This window comes from Neoarius graeffei, chromosome 14 (assembly GCF_027579695.1).
Source record: "Neoarius graeffei isolate fNeoGra1 chromosome 14, fNeoGra1.pri, whole genome shotgun sequence".
NCBI lineage: Eukaryota > Metazoa > Chordata > Actinopteri > Siluriformes > Ariidae > Neoarius > Neoarius graeffei.
This window is the reverse complement of record NC_083582.1, coordinates 47,498,400-47,519,958: the sequence shown is the minus strand read 5'-3', so window position 1 is coordinate 47,519,958 and position 21,559 is coordinate 47,498,400. Positions and strand designations below refer to the sequence as shown.

The 21,559-nt window shown below is 40.4% G+C and overlaps 1 protein-coding gene across 1 annotated transcript in view; it reads right to left on the bottom strand.

Moving 5' to 3' along the window:
• Positions 1 to 542: 542 nt before the first annotated feature.
• skap1 (src kinase associated phosphoprotein 1) overlaps positions 543 to 21,559 on the bottom strand; it is a 41,808-nt gene continuing 20,791 nt past the window's right edge. The window contains exons 5-12 of the mRNA XM_060939866.1: positions 20,324 to 20,404; positions 20,149 to 20,232; positions 19,930 to 20,054; positions 19,741 to 19,804; positions 18,684 to 18,923; positions 17,013 to 17,066; positions 16,801 to 16,910; positions 543 to 1,155 (exon numbers count right to left, since the gene is read on the bottom strand). Coding sequence (XP_060795849.1) covers positions 1,063 to 1,155; positions 16,801 to 16,910; positions 17,013 to 17,066; positions 18,684 to 18,923; positions 19,741 to 19,804; positions 19,930 to 20,054; positions 20,149 to 20,232; positions 20,324 to 20,404 — 851 coding nt within the window. The 3' untranslated portion in view covers positions 543 to 1,062. The remainder of the gene's footprint in view (positions 1,156 to 16,800; positions 16,911 to 17,012; positions 17,067 to 18,683; positions 18,924 to 19,740; positions 19,805 to 19,929; positions 20,055 to 20,148; positions 20,233 to 20,323; positions 20,405 to 21,559) is intronic.

The window sequence follows — 21,559 nt, the reverse complement described above, 5'->3', positions numbered from 1 at the left end:
CAAGCCATAATATCACGAAGATATAGGTCAAGAGCTTCAGTTAATGTTCATATCAAACATCAGAATTTTGGGGGGGGAGTGATCTCAGTGACTGTTCATGTCAGATAGGCTGATTTGAGTATTTCAGAAACTGAAGTTATGCACAATGGTACAAAACAGCCATTGCATGGCAGTTCTGTGGGTGAAAACTGCTTGTAGTTGAGAGAGGTCAGAGGAGACTAGCCCAACTGGTCCAAGCTGACAGGAAGGCTACAGTAACTCAACCACTCTACAACTATGATGAGCAGAAAAGCATCTCAGAGTGCAGAACATGTTGAACCGTGAGGTGGACTACATCAGGTTTCTGTGCACAGAGTCACAGAAACTGGACAATGGAACAGAAGACTGGAAAAAATTCCCCCCACCACACTTTTTTCACTGAGAAGGTATACTGAATGAGAAATTATGTAGACTACGAAATTATAGTCTCAAGTAAATACATCCTATAACGGGTGTTTATAAGCTTATAAACATTATAAAAGAAGTTAAATTAAATGAGACACTTTTACACAGTTCTCTCTGACCAGTTTATTAAAGCAGGAACAACAGATTTCACTACTGAGAGAATGTTGGCCATAGTATTCATCCATCTATCCATTTTCTATGCTGCTTATCCATTGTGGGTCAAGGGGTTGCTGGAGCCAATCCCAGTTGACATTGGGTGAGAGGCGGTGCTCACCCCTGGACAGGTCGCCGGTCTATCACAGAGCTAACACAGAACAACAGATAGCCATTCACACTCACATGCACACCTGTGGGCAATTTAGAGTAGCCAGTTAGCCTAATCTGCTTGGCTTTGTACTGTGGGAGGAAACCAGAGAACCTTGAGGAAACCCACACCCATCATATTCACTGCATGCTAATTTAAAGTTTTTGTTTACATACATACATATTGCTAATCTTGTGTTTAAAATAATGTCTTTTCAGCGGGTTGTAGTAAACAGTGGTGACACATCTGTGGTGATTTTGGTGAGGCTCGAAGATTGTTCACGGTCCATGCATAAGAACTGGGGCTTTAACAGGTTAAACAATGTATGCAGGGTGCAAGAAGTCTTTGGGTACAATGCCAATATCACCATCCAGCTCACCAACCCACCAGCCATAGATGTTGTACTCCTAGGATGGAAACAGATCCATAAGCAATGTCAGGATACATACCATCATTATAGATCAGGACAACAATAATAATAATAATACAGTAAATAATAGAAATACAGTACAGTATTTGTATAACAGTACAGTAAATAATTATATATATAATCTCATTATCTCTAGCGGCTTTATCCTTCTACAGGGTCGCAGGCAAGCTGGAGCATATCCCAGCTGACTATGGGCGAAAGGCGGGGTACACCCTGGACAAGTCACCAGGTCATCACAGGGCTGACACATAGACACAGACAACCATTCACACTCTCATTCACACCTACAGTCAATTTAGAGTCACCAGTTAACCTAACCTGCATGTCTTTGGACTGTGGGGGAAACCGGAGCACCCGGAGGAAACCCACGCGGACACGGGGAGAACATGCAAACTCCACACAGAAAGGCCCTCGCTGGCCACGGGGCTCGAACCTGGACCTTCTTGCTGTGAGGCGATAGCGCTAACCACTACACCACCGTGCCACCCCTATATATATCTCATCTCATCTCATTATCTCTAGCCGCTTTATCCTTCTACAGGGTCGCAGGCAAGCTGGAGCCTATCCCAGCTGACTACGGGCGAAAGGCGGGGTACACCCTGGACAAGTCGCCAGGTCATCACAGGGCTGACACATAGACACAGACAACCATTCACACTCACATTCACACCTACGGTCAATTTAGAGTCACCAGTTAACCTAACCTGCATGTCTTTGGACTGTGGGGGAAACCGCAGCACCCGGAGGAAACCCACGCGGACACGGGGAGAACATGCAAACTCCACACAGAAGGGCCCTCGCCAGCCACGGGGCTCGAACCTGGACCTTCTTGCTGTGAGGCGATAGCGCTAACCACTACACCACCGTGCCGCCCCTATATATATATATATATATATTTTTTTTGGATTGTGGTTTCCCCCACAATCCAAAGACATGCAGGTTAGGTTAACTGGTGACTCTAAATTGACCGTAGGTGTGAATGTGAGTGTGAATGGTTGTCTGTGTCTATGTGTCAGCCTGTGATGACCTGGCGACTTGTCCAGGGTGTACCCCGCCTTTCGCCCGTAGTCAGCTGGGATAGGCTCCAGCTTGCCTGCGACCCTGTAGAACAGGATAAAGCGACTAGAGATAATGAGATGATATATAGTACTCCAAAGGAATGCTTCAGTGAACAAGAACATATGTTCACCGTACTTTGTTCTCAGCTAGTGTATATTAACCTTAAACCCTGTTATACATAAATAACAATAAAAATACCTTTTTGTTGTTGTAAAGAAAAGGGAAGCAGTAATGATTAAGCATAAACGGTAAATATGGTATAAATGCACAGAATATAACTTGCTTATTTGTATTTCCAAGTATGTGTTTAATTTGTGGAATAATGGTATGTTGTACTTAATCGCTCTATTATATATGATCCTCAATGATAGTACCGATAGTAGTCTTGAATATGTTTTATACCCAGTAAAAAAAGATCTGCAACCTTCTCTCTTTACTGGCTATAAAAAATACTCAGAAATAAAAGATCTTGAGTTTTATGTCATACTTCTATTAACTACATGAGTATTGAGTAAGGATTGCACCTTTACTGTACTTCATAAAGCATGGGCAGTACCCCGGTCTATCCCAGGGCACCATGCACACAGACACACCAATCCACATTTAGGGGCAATTTATCATAGCCAGAGTCATCTACTGGGATGTTTTTTTTTAATAGGTGGGAGGAAACTCCACACAGAGAGGAATCTGAGCTCAGGATCGAACTGGGGATTTCGGAGTAACACTACCTGCTGCACCACTATGCCACTCCTACCTAGATTACTACTATGATCTGAAGTGTATACAATTGGCACACTGGCTTTTTTATTTGTATGCATACAAATGTCAAAGGTACCTTCAGATTAACACAATAAAACCAATGCTAAATGCCAGCACAAAAATCTCTAGCTGATCAGCTTTTTTTTTTTTTAATCCTATATCTGGATAGGATCATTTTCTTAAAAAAAAAAAGACTAATTTATTTTCCTCACAAAGCCTTGTTCTTCTTAAAGAAAGGACAATTTTACATGAGAAATTTTTATATCAGGTCCAAAAACATTAATAACTACATTCTATCAGGGTACAAAATTATGATTGTGACAAACAGGAAACAAGGGCAGATTAGTAATATGCTTGGCAAAATGTATATTGCACAATGCAACTTGCACAGTAAGTTGCACAGACTTGAAAAATGTCTATCATACCTGAGCTAGTCATGACAACAAAGCATACACAGTCATTTAAGCATTACAAACAGCCTTGTCAAATATGGATTTTACTCAAGATGTATGTACCCATACCTCTTTCGCTTGAAAAAAAATTAAAAAAAATCTACAGCAGACAGTCGAGGAAATGGCTTCTTTGACAAACAGTCATTCAGAAGCATGCATTTCACATCAGGTTATTAGTACAAGAAGAAATGTGGTGCAAGACAGGTATGGTGATTTTAGGATAGGATTATAAGCATTTCAGTTTGATTGCCTTGACATCTTCTCTGGGCAACATCTGAGCAAAACAGTCCTATCACCTAATTAGTTACTGGCTTGAAACTGCTCATTACTCCAACTTGAAGATGTGTTCCCTCTGGTTATTAATCAGAGCCCAGCAAGGTGAGGGGCTTGGCACTTATGAGCAACTAGTGGACAGAGTCCCAGTCCTTGCTTTTGACAAATGGACACAGAGAAGGGTGGCATTATCAATGTGATGGCTGGAGAACACGGAGATGGAGTGATGGGGAGAGACCGAGACTGTGTTTAGAGTGCTTTAGCATTCCACAAGCATACACAGTACATTTAGATATGATGAGCTTGTCATCCATCCAGCGCCTGCAGAGGAGAGTGGGAACTAATTACCATCTCCTCATACACAGCGCCGCAAGCCTAATGTAGTCTTCAGCCCATGCAGACGAGCTGCTCTAATGATGTCAGGAGGAATGAATTCCAAGCAGGGGAATAATCTAATGGGGCTACCAGTATCCACATTGCCATTGCATATGAGACTTCTGTGAACTCATGAGTTTTGTTTCAGAGCATCTAGCCAAAGTTGATTGAATTCGAGTGAAAGTGAGGGACAGACAAGAGTTGAAAGAAAAGAACATAAAACCTCTCCAGGGATGGGGATGGCTGCAAGGCTTTTCTCCTTCTTGATATGAATCAAAGTTAATTTTACCTTTTCTTAAATTTTTGATTATCGACCACACTGTTTTAACGTAGGTCTGAATTACACTGAATGTTAATGACTGTTGCTTCTTGCCACCCATTAAGGAGGATCCACAGATTTACACAACCACTCTAATGATGGCAGAGTGAAGCTAAGACGGACTGTGTTTCTCTGACAGTTATCAATTCTCAATCACACCAGTCTTTTTTCATCGCTTATTTCTGTCTCTTGTCTTTTTTCAGTTTTGTTTTCCTCTACTGGAGACAGTGTGCACAGCTAAGAGTAAGAGGCTTTTGAGTGAGAAACAGAATGTAGAATGATGGGCTCATCTGAATGTGAATTTGTTCGTAATGCTATTGCTATTTACCATCATATTCAAGCTTGAAGAGGTTATGAACGAATCCATCACATACTCTCATCTCATTGAAGGAGGAGGAGAGGTGTGTTCCACTTTGACCTGTGTGTAGGCACATCTCATCCAGGCTATAAAATGCCAGTGTGTGCCACTTAGGGTGGTATGAGTGAATGAAACAGTGTAGCACTGCCGATGACCTCTGTGTGACTGCTCTTTCTGAGATGGGTGGGGTTGGCACGGGGAGCAGCAGAGAGTGGGTGTTGCTATGGCAACACCTGCAGTCTGCAGCGTGTGGCTGATATCATTTATTTCTCACTCAGGGGGCTGGCGAACGCTGGTATTCAAATGGGTCCATCACTCTTAGGCAGCCGGGGAACAGACTGGCAGCTAATGATGCCTTCAAAAGGAGCGGCTTAACTAGAGAAATGTCATATGGCATACGACAAGGTGAAGAGTAACTCGTGTGTAACACACCACAGCAGCCAGGCAGCCAAATACGGACTTCTTATCCATTACTCCATCACATTTCTCTATATCTCTTTTATATCTAATCCATCTCCCTTTCTCTCTATCTTTCACTGTTTCTTCTCTTTCACTGTTTCTGTACCATATTCTTTATCATCTTCCCCAAAGTCCATCTTTGGCACCTCAAGTTCTCAAGCGTCCTTTCTTTCGCATATTTTAACAATGTGCTTTATTTCCCCTCTCAACAATTTGCCTGTATTACACTCAGCAACGCACACACACATTTTCTGTGGAGGCAGGAGAGATGCTAATAAGAATGAGACATGAGGCCTGTGCCGCAGGCCACCAGCTGACTGAGGTACGCCTTGGGAGTGATGGAGCACAGGAAGTCTCTCATTGCCCCGCCGCTGAACCCGTCGCTCAGGCCTTGCTGCTCCCCCTCTCTTCCATCCAGCCCTCCCTCTCCTTTTTCTCTTGCTGTCATGCACTGGAGTGTATCAGCAGTACACACACCCAGGCTGCTGAGCATCTCTAGCTGTCATTACAAAGAGCATGAACACACCGCCGCATTATTTGACAGTTAGAGCAAGTGAGAGCAAACAAAATGAATACCCTGCGGCAGCATCCTTGTTTCTAAACGCATCCATCATGTAATTATATCCTGATCAATGAATCAGTACCCAATGCATGTTCACTTCCAATTACAGAAAGGATTACCACTTTTAAAAATGTACACATGTGAAATGGCATTTTACACTTGTAGACACATTTAAAGTGACCTCATACGTAACAATTAAAAGAAAGTTCCATTCTTAAGATAAAATCCTTAATCTTTATGATCCATCACAGTCATGGCGTTTCAGCTATAGATAGTGCAAGATGATGACCAAAACTGTGGATGAGCAAATAAACTAGCTGCCGTTGTAAAAGTACGCTGGGGATTACTGATGGCTCTTTAACTTAATAGGCATTTAAAGTGGATTGTGTATGCTGCTGAGTGCCTGTAATGATGGCTGTTTACGTGGCCTCCCATTTATAATAATTAGGCAGAACGGGAGGGGGCTGCCGCCATGCAGTTCTGGACTATTGGCTTAGGCTGAATAATGACCTACTGTAGTTGACCGGGAGATGACCGTTGCCTTCTACATGACCCCAGGACCCCAGACTCACCCCCAGCTGATTCTGCTGGTAAATAGAATGCCCAATGTGTCTATATAGTGGATTGGTATCTCTTGCAATAATGAAAGCAAGTGGGGTTTTTTTTCTTTCTTTGTGTGTGTGTGTGTGTGTGTGTGTGTGTGTGTGTGTGTGTGTGTGTGTGTGTGTGTGTGTGTGTGTGTGTGTGTGTGTGTGTGTGTGTAAAATGGAATGAGAAAGAGCAAGAGGAGGGTGTGGACACACACAAGGCCTTAATGCTTGCCCCTTGTCTCTTTTCCTTAGCTTTTCCTTCCCTTTTATTGCACCCTTTTCCTTTTCTTTGGACATTTTGTAGGAGAATGACCCCCTGGGTACTAGGGCAGCTAAAGCTTCCATTTTTCTGCAGCTGAAGATATGACTCACTTGGGAGGAGAAAATAGTCTCTCTCTCTCTCTCTCACACACACACACACACACACACACACACACACACACACACACACACACACACACACAAGGAGAAGTGACCACTCTCAAATTAATAAATTGTACACGTCCTTTGAATGTTACCCCTGTGGTAAAGATTTGGGGATAGCATACATTGACTTGAGTGCTTTGTAGATTAACTGTCAGTCAGACATCAGTCCTCTTTGTAAAATACCATTGGCAAGAAATTTTAAGGTGGAAAAATATGAGGTAAACCTTATCTATGGATTCATCATATTAGCTACTAATTGTATAAAAGCTGTAAACTGATGCCACGAGTCATGTGAAGGAAATGTGCGTGGTGAACCAGAAGGTGTCACTGGTGTACACTAGTCTTGCCAACAGAGTTGGTGTGATTTGAGCAACTGAACACTTCAGGTTTCTGTCTAGACCAGCGTTCCAGCCTACTTTATGACTCCTGGGTGGAGGGGATTGTTGGTGTGAAAGTGCAGCGCATGCTTCAAAAGCCATGGAGGACTGAAAGAAAGTGTTGTTAGGTGGCCTGCATGTTAAACAGCTCCTGGATAAATTTGGCCTACATCTTTGGAGCCATAAATATTTCCACGTCTCATTGCAGGATCTTTCTTTCTTTCTTTCTTTCTTTCTTTCTTTCTTTCTTTCTGGTTTTTTTTTTTTTACGGGAATTCCACTGGGAACTCAAGCATGTGCTGAGTTTGACCTCTAAAGTCGTGTACTTTGAATCTGGGAGACATAAATTAGATTAGAGGAATGCAAGAGAATGGGTTGGTTGAAGAAAGAAGTAATGCCTGTGAGATCATGTTGCTCTGAAAATCCTGAAACTCCTCTTGAAAACTTTGCCAACTTCCAAAAAGTCTGTAAAAAATTTTTTATTGATATTTACACCATAACAAAAAAAATGTGTTTGCAGGATGTGATGCAATTAGCAATATCCTTTTTTATCATGAATCAAACTACCATTGAGCACTATAATTAACTGCAACCACATTAGGACAAATAAAAGCGCGTGTGTGGATTAGAAAAGCGAGTGCGATGTGATTAGTGTGGGGAGAAGAAAAGCCCTGAACATCCTGCTTTGCTGCCATCAGTGGCCCTTCTCTCCTGCGCTGAGGCTCGGTGAGGCTGCGTTAACGCTGCCAGATGGATGTTGGTTTCGGCCACTATTTCATGTTGTACTGTAGCGAGGGAGCCGCTGAAGGCAGAGCTCGGGGACTCTTACAGCCGAGCAGCTATGAGCAGCGCAGCGCAAAATTAACTCTGCGAATTAATCGGGGCAAGATTGAAAATGAAACTCGGATGCAGATGAGCGAGCAGCTCTGCGTGTTTGTTTATTCTGCCACCACAGGATCCCTGTGCTCGTATACTTTACGATGCCGGAGGGCTGAACGTACAGAGCCGCTTTTACGCGCGCGCGCACACACACACACACACACACACACACACACACACACACACACACACACACACAGAGGGCCTACTTGTAATTATCATATTATGAGATCACAAGACCCACGCGCAGTTTTCGGGGACACTGTTTGATCTGCTTGATTTCCAATAGTGGGGGAAGGAGGGGCTCCCTAAACAAATACCTTATACTTCTATGCCTAATTTAAATTTAAATAACTAATCAATTTCTTCCTTAGAAATTGCTATGCAGATGAGTTTTTCTTTGCGCGCGCACTTGCATCTGGCTGCTCAAATCCACACACGCGCGCACGCGCAAAACCATCTTAAAGACGCACATATGCAGTGCGGAAACATTTGCCTGAATGATGGATCGATAATAAGTGACAAGAAACCAGGCGCGGTTTTAAGGGGTGGCACAAGGTGGCAGTTGCCACTGTAAAAATATGTCTTGCCACCCCGCCCCCCTATTTTAAAAATAATTATTTATTAAAACACTTTTGAAATTCAATGATCTATCTACAGACATACTATAGCCCTCATCTCATCTCTACCTACCATTATTTACGTTATTTCACACCCCACCCCACCCCCGGAATTTTGAAATGGTTTCACCCAGTGTGCTATTCAGTTTAGTGATATACTTAATTTGTTTCTTTTAGTTTTACGGAAATCGAGGATGAACACATCTGTATAAGTTTGAAGTCTTCAGTAAAGATCCACAATCTAAACCGTTCGCTATCTGTCTATTTGTTGATACATCGCTAGGGCAGAATAGTTCCATTCATTGCTTGGGAATATATCTTCAGAAAAGATGGTTTAAATGATTGAATCCGTTTTCCTTGATGGTATAGCTCAATACATATTTGACAAGATGACTTGATTGTGAGTCTTTCTTGAGCGCACGGGCGCAGATAGAGGGGGGGACGGGGGGGATTCGTCCAACCCAGATTTAAATTCACCTCGTTCGGTCCCCCCCACTTATAGGGAGGAAAAAACATCTGTGCTGTCTTTCTTTGCATAAGGCAAACCTCACGGAAAAATCAAAGGACTAATTACCATTCGGTTTATTGAGGTGCACGGTAGTACAGACATAGCTGCAACTGCGCAGACTGCACAGGTTGCGAGCTCGGCTTGGTTGCTATGGTTACCCACAACAAGTTTGACAGGCATATCGGGGACAGCGCCTCCTAGTTCAGGACCCCAACATGGCATGATGAAGGGTGCCAAAAGCCAGAAAACGATTGCATCGTTAAAAAAAAAAACGACTGTAAGTAAACTGTGCCTTACTTTATCATATCACCTTGCAATTTTTTGATAGTCTGTTCAAAGTAATGTCGTAGTGAAAGTAAAATCGTACGGAGTAGAGATGCCTTTCTGGTAGCCTCCTTCTTTCGGTGGCAGCCTGTAGATACAGCGCTCAGAAGGCAGTTTTAATGTTTAATCTGGCGTTCCCTGCCATAATTTCAGCGAGCATATTGTTTCATAAGGAAACTTTGCGAAGAGTTGTTGACTGACTGCCGCTCACGCAACACACAGGCATAGTTAGAAAGTCAGGATGCACTGGTTTACACTTTACACACACAGGTAGCCCAGCCTCTCGCTATGTTTAACAGTTGGAACTTAGCGGTTTTAAAACTAGTTTTGCAGTTTTGCAGTTTCTGTGCGTGATGATAATGTGTAAACTTTGGATTTCCATAGGCTATGTTAAAATGTTATCATTGTCCTGGCCTGCAGGTAGTTCCTGGTGATGGCAGTGAGGGAGGTGAAATAACATGTATACACACTACCGTTCAAAAGTTTGGGGTCACCCAGACAATTTTGTGTTTTCCATGAAAAGTCACACTTTTATTTACCACCATAAGTTGTAAAATGAATAGAAAATATAGTCAAGACATTTTTCTGGACATTTTGAGCATTTAATCGACCCCACAAATGTGATGCTCCAGAAACTCAATCTGCTCAAAGGAAGGTCAGTTTTATAGCTTCTCTAAAGAGCTCAACTGTTTTCAGCTGTGCTAACATGATTGTACAAGGGTTTTCTAATCATCCATTAGCCTTCTGAGGCAATGAGCAAACACATTGTACCATTAGAACACTGGAGTGATAGTTGCTGGAAATGGGCCTCTATACACCTATGGAGATATTGCACCAAAAACCAGACATTTGCAGCTAGAATAGTCATTTACCACATTAGCAATGTATAGAGTGGATTTCTGATTAGTTTAAAGTGATCTTCATTGAAAAGAACAGTGCTTTTCTTTCAAAAATAAGGACATTTCAAAGTGACCCCAAACTTTTGAACGGTAGTGTGTATATATATATGTGTGTGTGTGTATATATATATATATATATACACACACACACACACACACACACACACACACACACACACACACATATATATATATATATATATATATATATATATATATATATACACACAAAATGGAATCATTTGCTGACAGCTCAGTCCCCCCCAGTTCAAAAATCCTATCTGCGCCCCTGCTTGAGCGTAAGTAAAAATGATTTCTACGATTTGCATAAACTGCTGCATCGACAACCTATGCCCCCCTCCTGGAACCTTTGCCCCCCTCCTGGAACCTATGCCCCTCCTTTGCCACCCTAAGGAAAAATCTCTGGAGCCGCCACTGCAAAAAACATGTAGCCGCAGTCCGCATGCTCTGCTCTGCTGAAAACAGGACAACTGAACTGCGTTCCCGTTTCTTTGATGTGTTTTAGGGGAGTCCAGGGACAGTTGTAACATGCATCCATCCATCCATCCATCCATCCATCCATCCATCCATTATCTGTAGCTGCTTATCCTGTACAGGGTCGCAGGCAAGCTGGAGCCTATCCCAGCTGATTATGGGCAAGACGCAGGGTACACCCTGGACAAGTAGCCAGGTTATCGCAGGGCTGACACATAGACAACCATTCACACTCACACCTACAGTCAATTTAGAACCACCAATTAGCCTAACCTGCATGCCTTTGGACTGTGGGGGAAACCGGAGCACCAGGAGGAAACCCATGCAGACATGGGGAGAACATGCAAACTCCACACAGAAAGGCCCTTGTCAGCCGCTGGGCTCGAACCCAGGACCTTCTTGCTGTGAGGCAACAGTACTAACCCCTACACCACCGTGCCATCCCCGGTTGTAACACCTTTTGTGATTTTCCCAATAAATCTAAACCCATTTACATCAGAATAGCGAATTTGCTATATTATAAACTTCACTGTGTCAGATATTGAAATGATGTATTTAAGTAGCTTTATGAAATATGTACAGGTTGGACAATTTATTTCAAGACAGACACTCCACTGTTACAATCATGCCAGTGTACAGGGACGCTTGCAACATCCATCCATCCATCCATCCATCCATCCATTATCTGTAATCACTTATCCTGTCCTACAGGGTCACAGGCAAGCTGGAGCCTATCCCAGCTGACTATGGGCAAGACGCGGGGTACACCCTGGACAAGTAGCCAGGTTATCGCAGGGCTGACACATAGACAACCATTCACACTCACATTCACACCTACGGTCAATTTAGAACCACCAGTTAACCTAACCTGCATGCCTTTGGACTGTGGGGGAAACTGGAGCACCCGGAGGAAATCCATGCGGACACGGGGAGGACATGCAAACTCCACACAGAAAGGCCTTGTTGCCACTGGTTGCAACATGTCTAAAATATATATATTTAATCAAGCAAATACTAAAAATGAAAAAGATTGTTTATTATTTGTGTTACTATGACCTGAAAAAGAGAGGAAGTTGTTAAATTATAGTGCAAGGGCATTATTTAATGAGTGGAACACATCCTCAAAAAAGCTTAAACATGAAATAAAAATGACTGAGTTTGAGGATAACATTCCCAACTAAGGGGTGGAATGGACTTGGTAGTCCACGTTGATGGAATCATTCAGAGTCACAGTTGTGGCAAGTGTAAAAGTCACTTCCATCTGTGCAAGTCCTTGTGTGCCCAGGCTTTACAGGACCAGCACTGGAGCCAGACCTCCCTGATCTGGAGTAGGTCTCCAGGCACACAATGCAGAATTCATCTTCATCAGATGTGTCCTGCATTTTCTGCTTCTTGCTGGGGTTTTTGTTTGTTTGTTTGTTTGTTTGTTTGTTTGTTTGTTTGTTTGTTTTTGTCACTGAAATTCATTTTTCTCTTAGCTTTAGACTTGCTTTTCTCAGCTTCCAGCTGTTTTTTCATGTGTGTATATGTAGTGTATATGTAAGGACAGCAGTTTATCTTCTTTTCCTTCCCTTTGAGCTCTGCTTTCCTGGTTCAGCTTTTGGATGTTGACAAATGGACCCAGGTGAAAAGGTCATATCCATAGCAGAGGATGATGGCTCAGGCTCAGCACATGGTGTGAAAAGGAAGGATGCTGCAAATGGCATAAAGGATGTCACTCATGCCACAGAGGGTGTTGGCGCTGTAGTACATGCAACTGCATTCACTGCAGCTGCAGTGGAAGATGAAATGTCTGGTGTCACTACTGGCAATGGGTGGGCTGTGATTAGGGATCGTTCAAAGTTTCTGTCACTCAAAATATCTCTGTTAAAAGGGCAAATTCCAGTGCATGTGAACCCTTCCTGAATATTTGATGGAATTGCAGCCAGGGGAAGGGCACGCTTCACAATGCTAGGCAGATCATAAATGATCATTGTGACTCCTGGATGAGTTTTCATCCAGGTGTTACAGCAATTGTTGATGAGCCTTTTCAATGGCCCATATGCACTTCGATCTAAGAGCTGCAGCTTATGGGAACAGAGTGGAGGGAATGAGAGGAGGATTATCCCATGGCTCCTGCAAAAATCAATCCTCTCTGCAGAAAGATGGGAGGGATGGTTATCCAGAATTAGCAACACTTTTGACTCTAGTGAGAACTTTGTGTGAGTCTGGAAGTACTTGAGAAAAAAAAAGGTCTTCTTCTTGCATCCACCAAAGCCCATTTGTTGTGCCAGCACAGCCAGGAAAGCCAATGTTGGTAAAGAAAGGCTGGAACTTTTGGAAGGGAATAAGAGAAGTGGTGGGATGGAATTCCTCAAGGCATTTACAGCACACACCATGGGTATGAGATTTCATGATCAAGCAATACAAGAGAACAGTGAGCAATTTACCAAGGTATTTATGTATATACAAATTAAATGGCCTATGTTTTCAAAATATAAATGAAAGTCAGTGGTTCAGGGATGGTTGTAATAAGGCGTTACAATTGTCTCAGTATCACCAGGTGTGTTTTCACCTCATGTGAACTCAACTGACTGCTAGTTTGGCACACGGTCACCATATCTATTTTTAGCTTATAAAACAATGATTCTAATAATACTTGTTTGGATTCTCAGACATTTGATTTCAGGACAGTGTCCAAAAAAAAAGAAGCCTCTGATAGAAAAGTTTGCTTTTTTTACCGGACCCCCCCCCCCCCTCCCCCCCAAAAAAAAAATTGCTGATAAATTTCTCTGGGAATTTCAAATGTAGTTCTTTTATTTTGTAAGCAAGAAGGCAATTTAACTGAGCATGTATAGAGTGAGGTAATCACTGTAGCTTATAAAACAATTATTCTAATAATACTTGTTTGGATTCTCAGATTTTAGGACAGTGTCCAAAAAAAATGCCTCTGACAGAAAAGTTTGATTTTTACCGAACACCCCCCCCCCCACACACACACACACACACACAAAATAAATAAATAAATAAATAAATAAATAAATAAAATAAAAAAAACTTTGCTGATAAATTTTTCTGGGAGTTTCAAATGTAGTTTTTTGTTTGGTTGGTTTTTTTTGTAAGCAAGAAGCCAATTTAACTGAGCATGTATAGAGTGAAGTAATCACTGTAGGTTATAAAACAATGATTCTAATAATACTTGTTTGGATTCTGACATTTGATTTCAGGACAGTGTCAAAAAAAAATGCCTCTGATAGAAAAGTTTGATTTTTACCTAAAAACACCCCCTCACACAACCCCCCCTTCCAAAAAAAACCTTTGCTGATAAATTTCAAATGTAGTTTTTGTTGTTATTGTTGTTGTTGTTGTTGTTGTTGTTGTTGTTGTAAGCAAGAAGCCAATTTAACTGAGCATGTATAGAGTGAAGTAATCACTGTAGTTTATAAAACAATGATTCTAATAATACTAGTTTGGATTCTGACATTTGATTTCAGGACAGTGTCAAAAAAATGCCTCTGATAGAAAAGTTTGATTTTTACCTAAAAACACCCCCTCACACAACCCCCCCTAAAAAAAAAACTTTGCTGATAAATTTCAAATGTAGTTTTTGTTGTTGTTGTTGTTGTTGTTGTTGTTGTTGTTGTTGTTGTTGTTGTTGTTGTTGTAAGCAAGAAGCCAATTTAACTGAGCATATATAGAGTGAAGTAATCACTGTAGTTTATAAAACAATGATTCTAATAATACTTGTTTGGATTCTGACATTTGATTTCAGGACAGTGTCAAAAAAAAAATGCCTCTGATAGAAAAGTTTGATTTTTACCTAAAAACACCCCCTCACACAAACCCCCCCCCCCCCCCAAAAAAAAAAAAAAAAAAAAAAACTTTGCTGATAAATTTCAAATGTAGTTGTTGTTGTTGTTGTTGTTGTTTTTGTAAGCAAGAAGCCAATTTAACTGAGCATGTATAGAGTGAGGTAATCACTGTAGCTTGTTTCTGATTGGAAGAATTCAAGGTGTTACAACCGTCCCTGGTCTCCTCTACTTCTCGGCATTCAGTCATAGCGCTACATTACAAACCTGTTGGTTAGCACCATTGATTTAGCACTTCCCACGTTTTTACCAGCTCGTAATTACGCTGAGCGTTGACACAAATACACACGGCCTCCCCTCCACGCCTCTGGACAGCAAAATTTACGCGCTCTTATTTTATATGCACTGCTTTATGAGGGACACTGTTAGAGGTAGGCTGCAGTTCTAGCCAGTCGCCCATATTTCATTTGTTGAGGTCAATGGTCCAGGCAAGCACTCGTAAAACAAAAACACCAGACCTGCCTGGTCTAAAACAACTCAGAGGAGCAAGAAACCGCGTGGTCGAGGAATGGCTAGGTAGCTACGTATTCTGGTCATTTGGATCTTTATCACCATTAATAAATGATTATATCAATGATAGCCCAGTGAGAGCAATTAAAGTTAAAATGTAATAAATCTACATTAAATGCATTTATAGAATCATAACAGTAGGCACAATCCCACAGTCTAGAGCTCCAGCATAAGCTAAACAGAAATAAATTATCTGTATGGGCTCTGGCAATTAATTAAAAGGGCTAAGAGAGTTACACTCATACACACACTATTTCATGATAACGAGAATTACAGGTATAAGCAATAGAGCGGATATAAAATATGACATTAAATTTAACATTATACAGATGTCAAGTATTGTAATGTATCATTATTATTATTGCACAGAGTGTGTCAGTATTTTATTAATCACAAAAATATTCTCACTTGACATAACACAGAAGGCTCCAAGGCTGTTGAATAAGAATAGGCTAGATCAGTCTTTTCTAAAATGTTGCGCATTTGACTTAGCTGGGAGTCAAAGGAAAAATTAAATCGTATTGATTTCCAGTTGAGCATGTGTAAGAGACAGCTAGCCTGTATGTGCATGCTGCTAAGATATTGCGCCTGTAAGACATGTGAGCTATAGATTTATAGAAGAACACGATGCTGAATGCACTGGATGCTGAATGCACTAAATAAGAAGTCACGCGTGACTGAACACTTGACTTTCTGTGATACAACCCCTGTAATGAATTAACAGCCCATTACTGTGAATCTAGCAGTGTACTCCAGTGACAAAGAAAGTGTTATCACAACATTATGTTAATATGGCACATGAGGTAAAAAAAGCGCTGACTGTACAAGCTTGTGCTTGTTCCTTGGAAGAATACATGTAGAATATATTTTTCTGGTGTTTTAACATGTCTTTGTTTGTAAATGTTGTTCTATTGTAAGTCTGGGGAGGAAAAAGTAAAATGTGATGTGTGTATATTACACACACACACACACACACACACACACACACACACACACACACACACACACGAGAGATATATCTGAATTAAAAAAAAAAGTTTAGTGTAAAAAAAAATTTGCAGAATGTTAAATATATCATTCTGTTTAGGCAAAAAATATTACATTTCATAAGCCATGAACATTTTATGCATCATAGAACATTGTAAACAAAGAATATACATAATACATATGTAACTAACTAAGTTATTACATATAAAATAGTTTATTTTAGTCTTCAAACTAATTCAGAGGACCAGATGGGCAAAAGCTGTTTTTAACACACAGCACATGTATACTGTTTTCCAGACTGAAAGAAATTATTATTATTATTATTATTATTATTATTATTATTATTATTATTATTATTATTATTATTATTATTATTCCTTTGTTTAACAACCCAGTGAAAGACGATTTAAATTCTAAGTTTCCTAGAACAGAATTATTTAGATAAAGGTAATGTACAAAATGATAGAAAACAGAAAGAGTGAGAAAGAAATTGAGGGAGAAATGTGTATTTGAATGCTGGTTTGCAAACACACAGGCACTGACCTTGCTCAGAATGTAGATGAGGTCTCCTCGATGAAATGAGAGCTCATCTGGCTTGTCTGCTTCACAGTCCCACAGGCCTTGATAGTAATTGGCATAGTCTGATGATGTATCTGATGAGGAAACACCCACAGACACAACTATTAAAACACATTCATTATTATATATATATTTTTAATAAAGACAGCATGATAAGCATAACCAAAACATCTCACCTGCTCTTTGGCTCTTCTTAGAGCTTTCTTCAGACTGATCAGAGAGCTCATCCTCTAAAAATGTGTAAGAATCCAGAAAAAAAAAGTGAGAAAAGAAGGCCCTAATCAAAGTTTAAGAGTAAATGGTCCCTTGATGCTGCTTAATTGTAACAGGGAAATTCAGTCCATTAAGTCAATAAATGTTAAATTACTTGAACACTTCAGTGCACTTGTCTCAATTGCCAGAGGCCATGGGTGTTATATAACAGAAGTGAAGTGCAATTATATATATATATATATATATATATATATATATATATATATATATATATATATATATATATATATATATATATATATATATATATATATAATTTTATTTATTTATTTTTTAATGTAGAGGGAAGATGCCATTCTGGATTTTCAGTTAGTGTGTCAGGGCAGACAGAGCATTGATTCAGGGTGTGGCACCTCTTGGAAGTGACAATGATAGCCTTGCTGCCTGTCTCCCACATCCATCTTCACCCTGTCAGCCTGCCAATAAAGCCACCACATAGCAACCCTATACTTCCCACAGCACAAATCGGCCCTCCACTTCCAGGAATTGTGCACAAAAAAAAGAAAAAACACAAGAAAATAACTACTGTAAACCAAAGGCCTTGACATTCCTGCCCACTCATGAATTTTCTTAACAGTTGGAGCATTAAATGTATTTTTTTATTATACTTGAGATAATTTATCATTTTACAGTCTTTTGTATTATATAAGCTGTGACCTCTGTAATTAAAAATGTGCCTCAACAAATTTCAACCAAAAAAGTTGAAACATGATATTGTATTGGAAAAGAGGACCAGCAGACTGCATGCAAATTATATTTATTTACCTTAGTGTGTTTTTTTTTTTAATGGAGTGTACATTGTAATTTATCATTCATTCCATTTTGTGGTATTAAATTCCATTAGAGTGAAAATTCACTCATCGACTATCTATGAAATGATACCATCTAAGATTTTATTTTCCAAGTGCAGCAAAATAAACTAAATTAGAAATAGCTACATGGAACAAAATGGCTGAATAGATAGCTCAGTACTCCAACACCTTTTTCTCATTTGAAAAATCACTGCACCTTAATAACATAATATCTTTTAAAGGTATTACTGTAAAACTTTTCATAGCTAGAGGAACAGTTGGTTGAAGAGAGAGATGGATTAAGGGTGAGAGAGATGGTCATTTGATCTACCATCTGTGGGCAGCTCAGTTCCAGTACACACATGGCTGAGAAAGGTGAAAATGACAGCACTAAGGACTGATGTGTTTCTGCTCTGGGCTCTCCCTAAGTGCTCTCTGACTACTGGTCCTATCTTGAGTTAGCAGATCTTCACATATTTAGAGTAGCGCATGGGACTGGTTGTGACAGAGTGCCAAAGTGATGTAAGTTAGCCTTTAGCGATTTTCCTGGGTTTCCTTACTAAAACAAAGACCCCTCTACTTCATCTTAAGTCTTACAAGTTGTCAATGTTAGTTCTAAGGTTTTCCACCACTTTTACATCACAAGATAATGTCAAGAATCCTGATGCATTTGAATTCTGTTGGAAGGCACTTCAGTAATAGTGTCAATTGCTCCTCTAAAGTAAAAAACACTGGCATAACTGAGGACACAATTTTGTTGTTGTTGTTGTTGTTGTTTTGTACCTGGTAGCACTTCATAGATGTCCTCTTCCTCCTCTTCCTCTTCCCCTCTGACTGCCCCTGTTCTGACCTTCTTCACCTCTTGGCCACCAGGTGGTGGTGCTGAAGCCAGGGCAGTTGTGGAGACCTGCCCAGGATGTGGTGGTGGAGTTGCTGCCTTTTCAATATCATCATATGCCTCCTCTTCGTCCTCCTCTTCCTCTTCCTCGTCATCATCAAAGGGGATGAAGCTGGAGCTCAGGTCTACATTTATGAAGAGAGGCCAGATGAAAAGTATAAGACGACACAGAGATTATAAAACAATAGCTACTATGAGGACTATATCCACAAAAAATCATGAGAATGTGAATAGCCTGAAACATTATTTAAATATGATTTGATTGGGGGGGGGGGGGGTGGGGGTGGATATGATGATTGATGCAAATATAGACCATTTTCTGTGATTCTAAAGCAAATGTAACAATACATATTAGTGTACTTGATGTTTAATGATAGAAATTACAGTTTTATATGGCCAAGGTAAGTGGGAAGAGTGTAAACAATCTGAGAGGTGTTCATTACTTCCCGCAAATCAGAGGCTCACAGGGAGCCCATTTTAGAGCTGCAGCCATGCTCCAGATCTGTCTCAGATGGAGATGGGGCCTGATTGCAGGTGACTGAGCTCTGTAACACAGGCTATCGCATCCTTGCTGCCTGGATGCCAAGCAGGGCCAGATCAATGCCCATGAAGAATGGTGGCCCAAGCACAGCATAATCAATTTCCCGTAAAGAGCGCTGTGCTACGCGGAAGAGGAGGCAGAGTAAGACACGTGGGACTCGGGAGCTGCATGACATACTTTATGAGGAGGTCTACAAAGTACCTGATTGGCTGAGCTCAAAAAAGTATTTATAAGCAGCAGTTTTAAGCAAAGCATATCCCCTTTTAGTCACTGAATTTGTACAATTGTTCAGATCAGAAAGTGTAAAATTGTTGTGGTGTGTAGAAGTACAATTATTTCGTAAAATGTATCACAAAGTGTTGGCATAGTAAAGTGAAAATTATGCACGCCATGTAACCTACCTTTTAAGACAAAATTTATTTGGTCAACCCATTCTCTGGCCTCTCGGGGGCTGCTGGCAGTGAACTACAGAGAGAAAAGTCATCATCACAGAGTTGGGCAATGTTGTCAGTGAAAATAAGCAGTCCTCCCCATAATAATGCAAACATGGCTCTAAACAACCAAAATGGCATGAGTGTGGGTGGACAAACCTGGTAAGTACGCCTTCCAGGAGCAGTCATCTCAAAGCAACAATTTTTCTTGGAGTCCTTACGCAAGTTTGATACCAGCTCTGCACTATAGCCATTGATATAAAAAGATCCTTTCTGCTGTTTGTCTGGAATTATAAAATCAGTCACAGTAAACATCTATATGAGCACATTTTATGCAATAACACAATTACATAATTCATCTGATTTGAATGGACAAACCTTTTTCACTTCCAAAATAGTAGAATATGGTATTGTTCAGGACACACCACCTTTTCTGCCACTCCATGCTGAAGAAGCTATGATCTTTAAAATGAATTCAAATGAAAATATATATTCAACACATATTTCCATGATCTCTCATCAGTATGACAAGCCTGTGATTTTCTTGTCTTACCGCGTCTTTTTTTCTCCAGATAGCCCTGCTTCAGAATATTATTCAAATCTTGTGCTGCCACTGTGGGAATATCTCCAAAATCTAAATTGGGAAAACCAAGTGGGAAAAACTCAATAAGAGTAATGTGGCTGCAATTTGCATGCAATTAATAACAGTGTGGCATGAGAAGGTGCATAAGAAGGTGTTATGTCAGATTTCCAAGCACAATGCTCTCCTGGTTGAAGGCCAACAGAGAGCTGTAAAGCTGAACTCAGACAATGTAAACACATCTCTTGTCAGGAATTAGAGATTTTATTGCCGCTTTGGGGAGCAACATGGATCAATAGATAGAGAGTGGTGCAGGCTAGGCAAGCAATAGAGCAACTACAGCAAGATTAATGTGGGAATCTAGATTAATAAGTATTCAGTAAGGGTGTCAGGAAATCTATTTTTCATCAGACGTATGCATGCATGTGTATCCTACCACTAATATTTCAATAGTGATATATATATATATATATATATATATATATATATATATATATATATATATATATATATATATATATATATATATGTGTGTGTGTGTGTGTGTGTGTGTGTGTGTGTGTGTATATATATATATATATATATATATATATATATATATATATATATAAAATATCCATATTCACTGGATATAAGTAATCATGCAATCTGATTGGCTCCTCTACTATGAGGATATCAGCTCATATACCGTGAGTAGAGAAGAACAAAATGGCGGCGCATGTTGCTGAACCATCTGAGGACAATATAAAAACTCTACTTGAAAACCAAACCCCAAAAAATACAAAAAAGAAACTAAATATGGAATAAAAGTATTTGATGGTAAGAATGTATCATTTTTAATTTTTCAAGAATTATTATTATAGCATTTTTCATAAATTGCTACTGTCATTTCACTTATTGGATGGTAGTGTAATGGTTAGCACTGTTGCCTCACAGCAAGAAGGTCTGGGTTCGAGCCCCGTGGCCAGCGAGGGCCTTTCTGTGTGGAGTTTGCATGTTCTCTCCGTGTCTGCGTGGGTTTCCTCCAGGTGCTCCGGTTTCCCCCACAGTCCAAAGACATGCAGGTTAGGTTAACTGATGACTCTAAATTGACCGTAGGTGTGAATGTGAGTGTGAATGGTTGTCTGTGTCTATGGCTACATCCACACAACAACGGCAACGAGATTTTTTTTTTTTAAATATCGCGTCCACATGGGCAACGGATCAGTA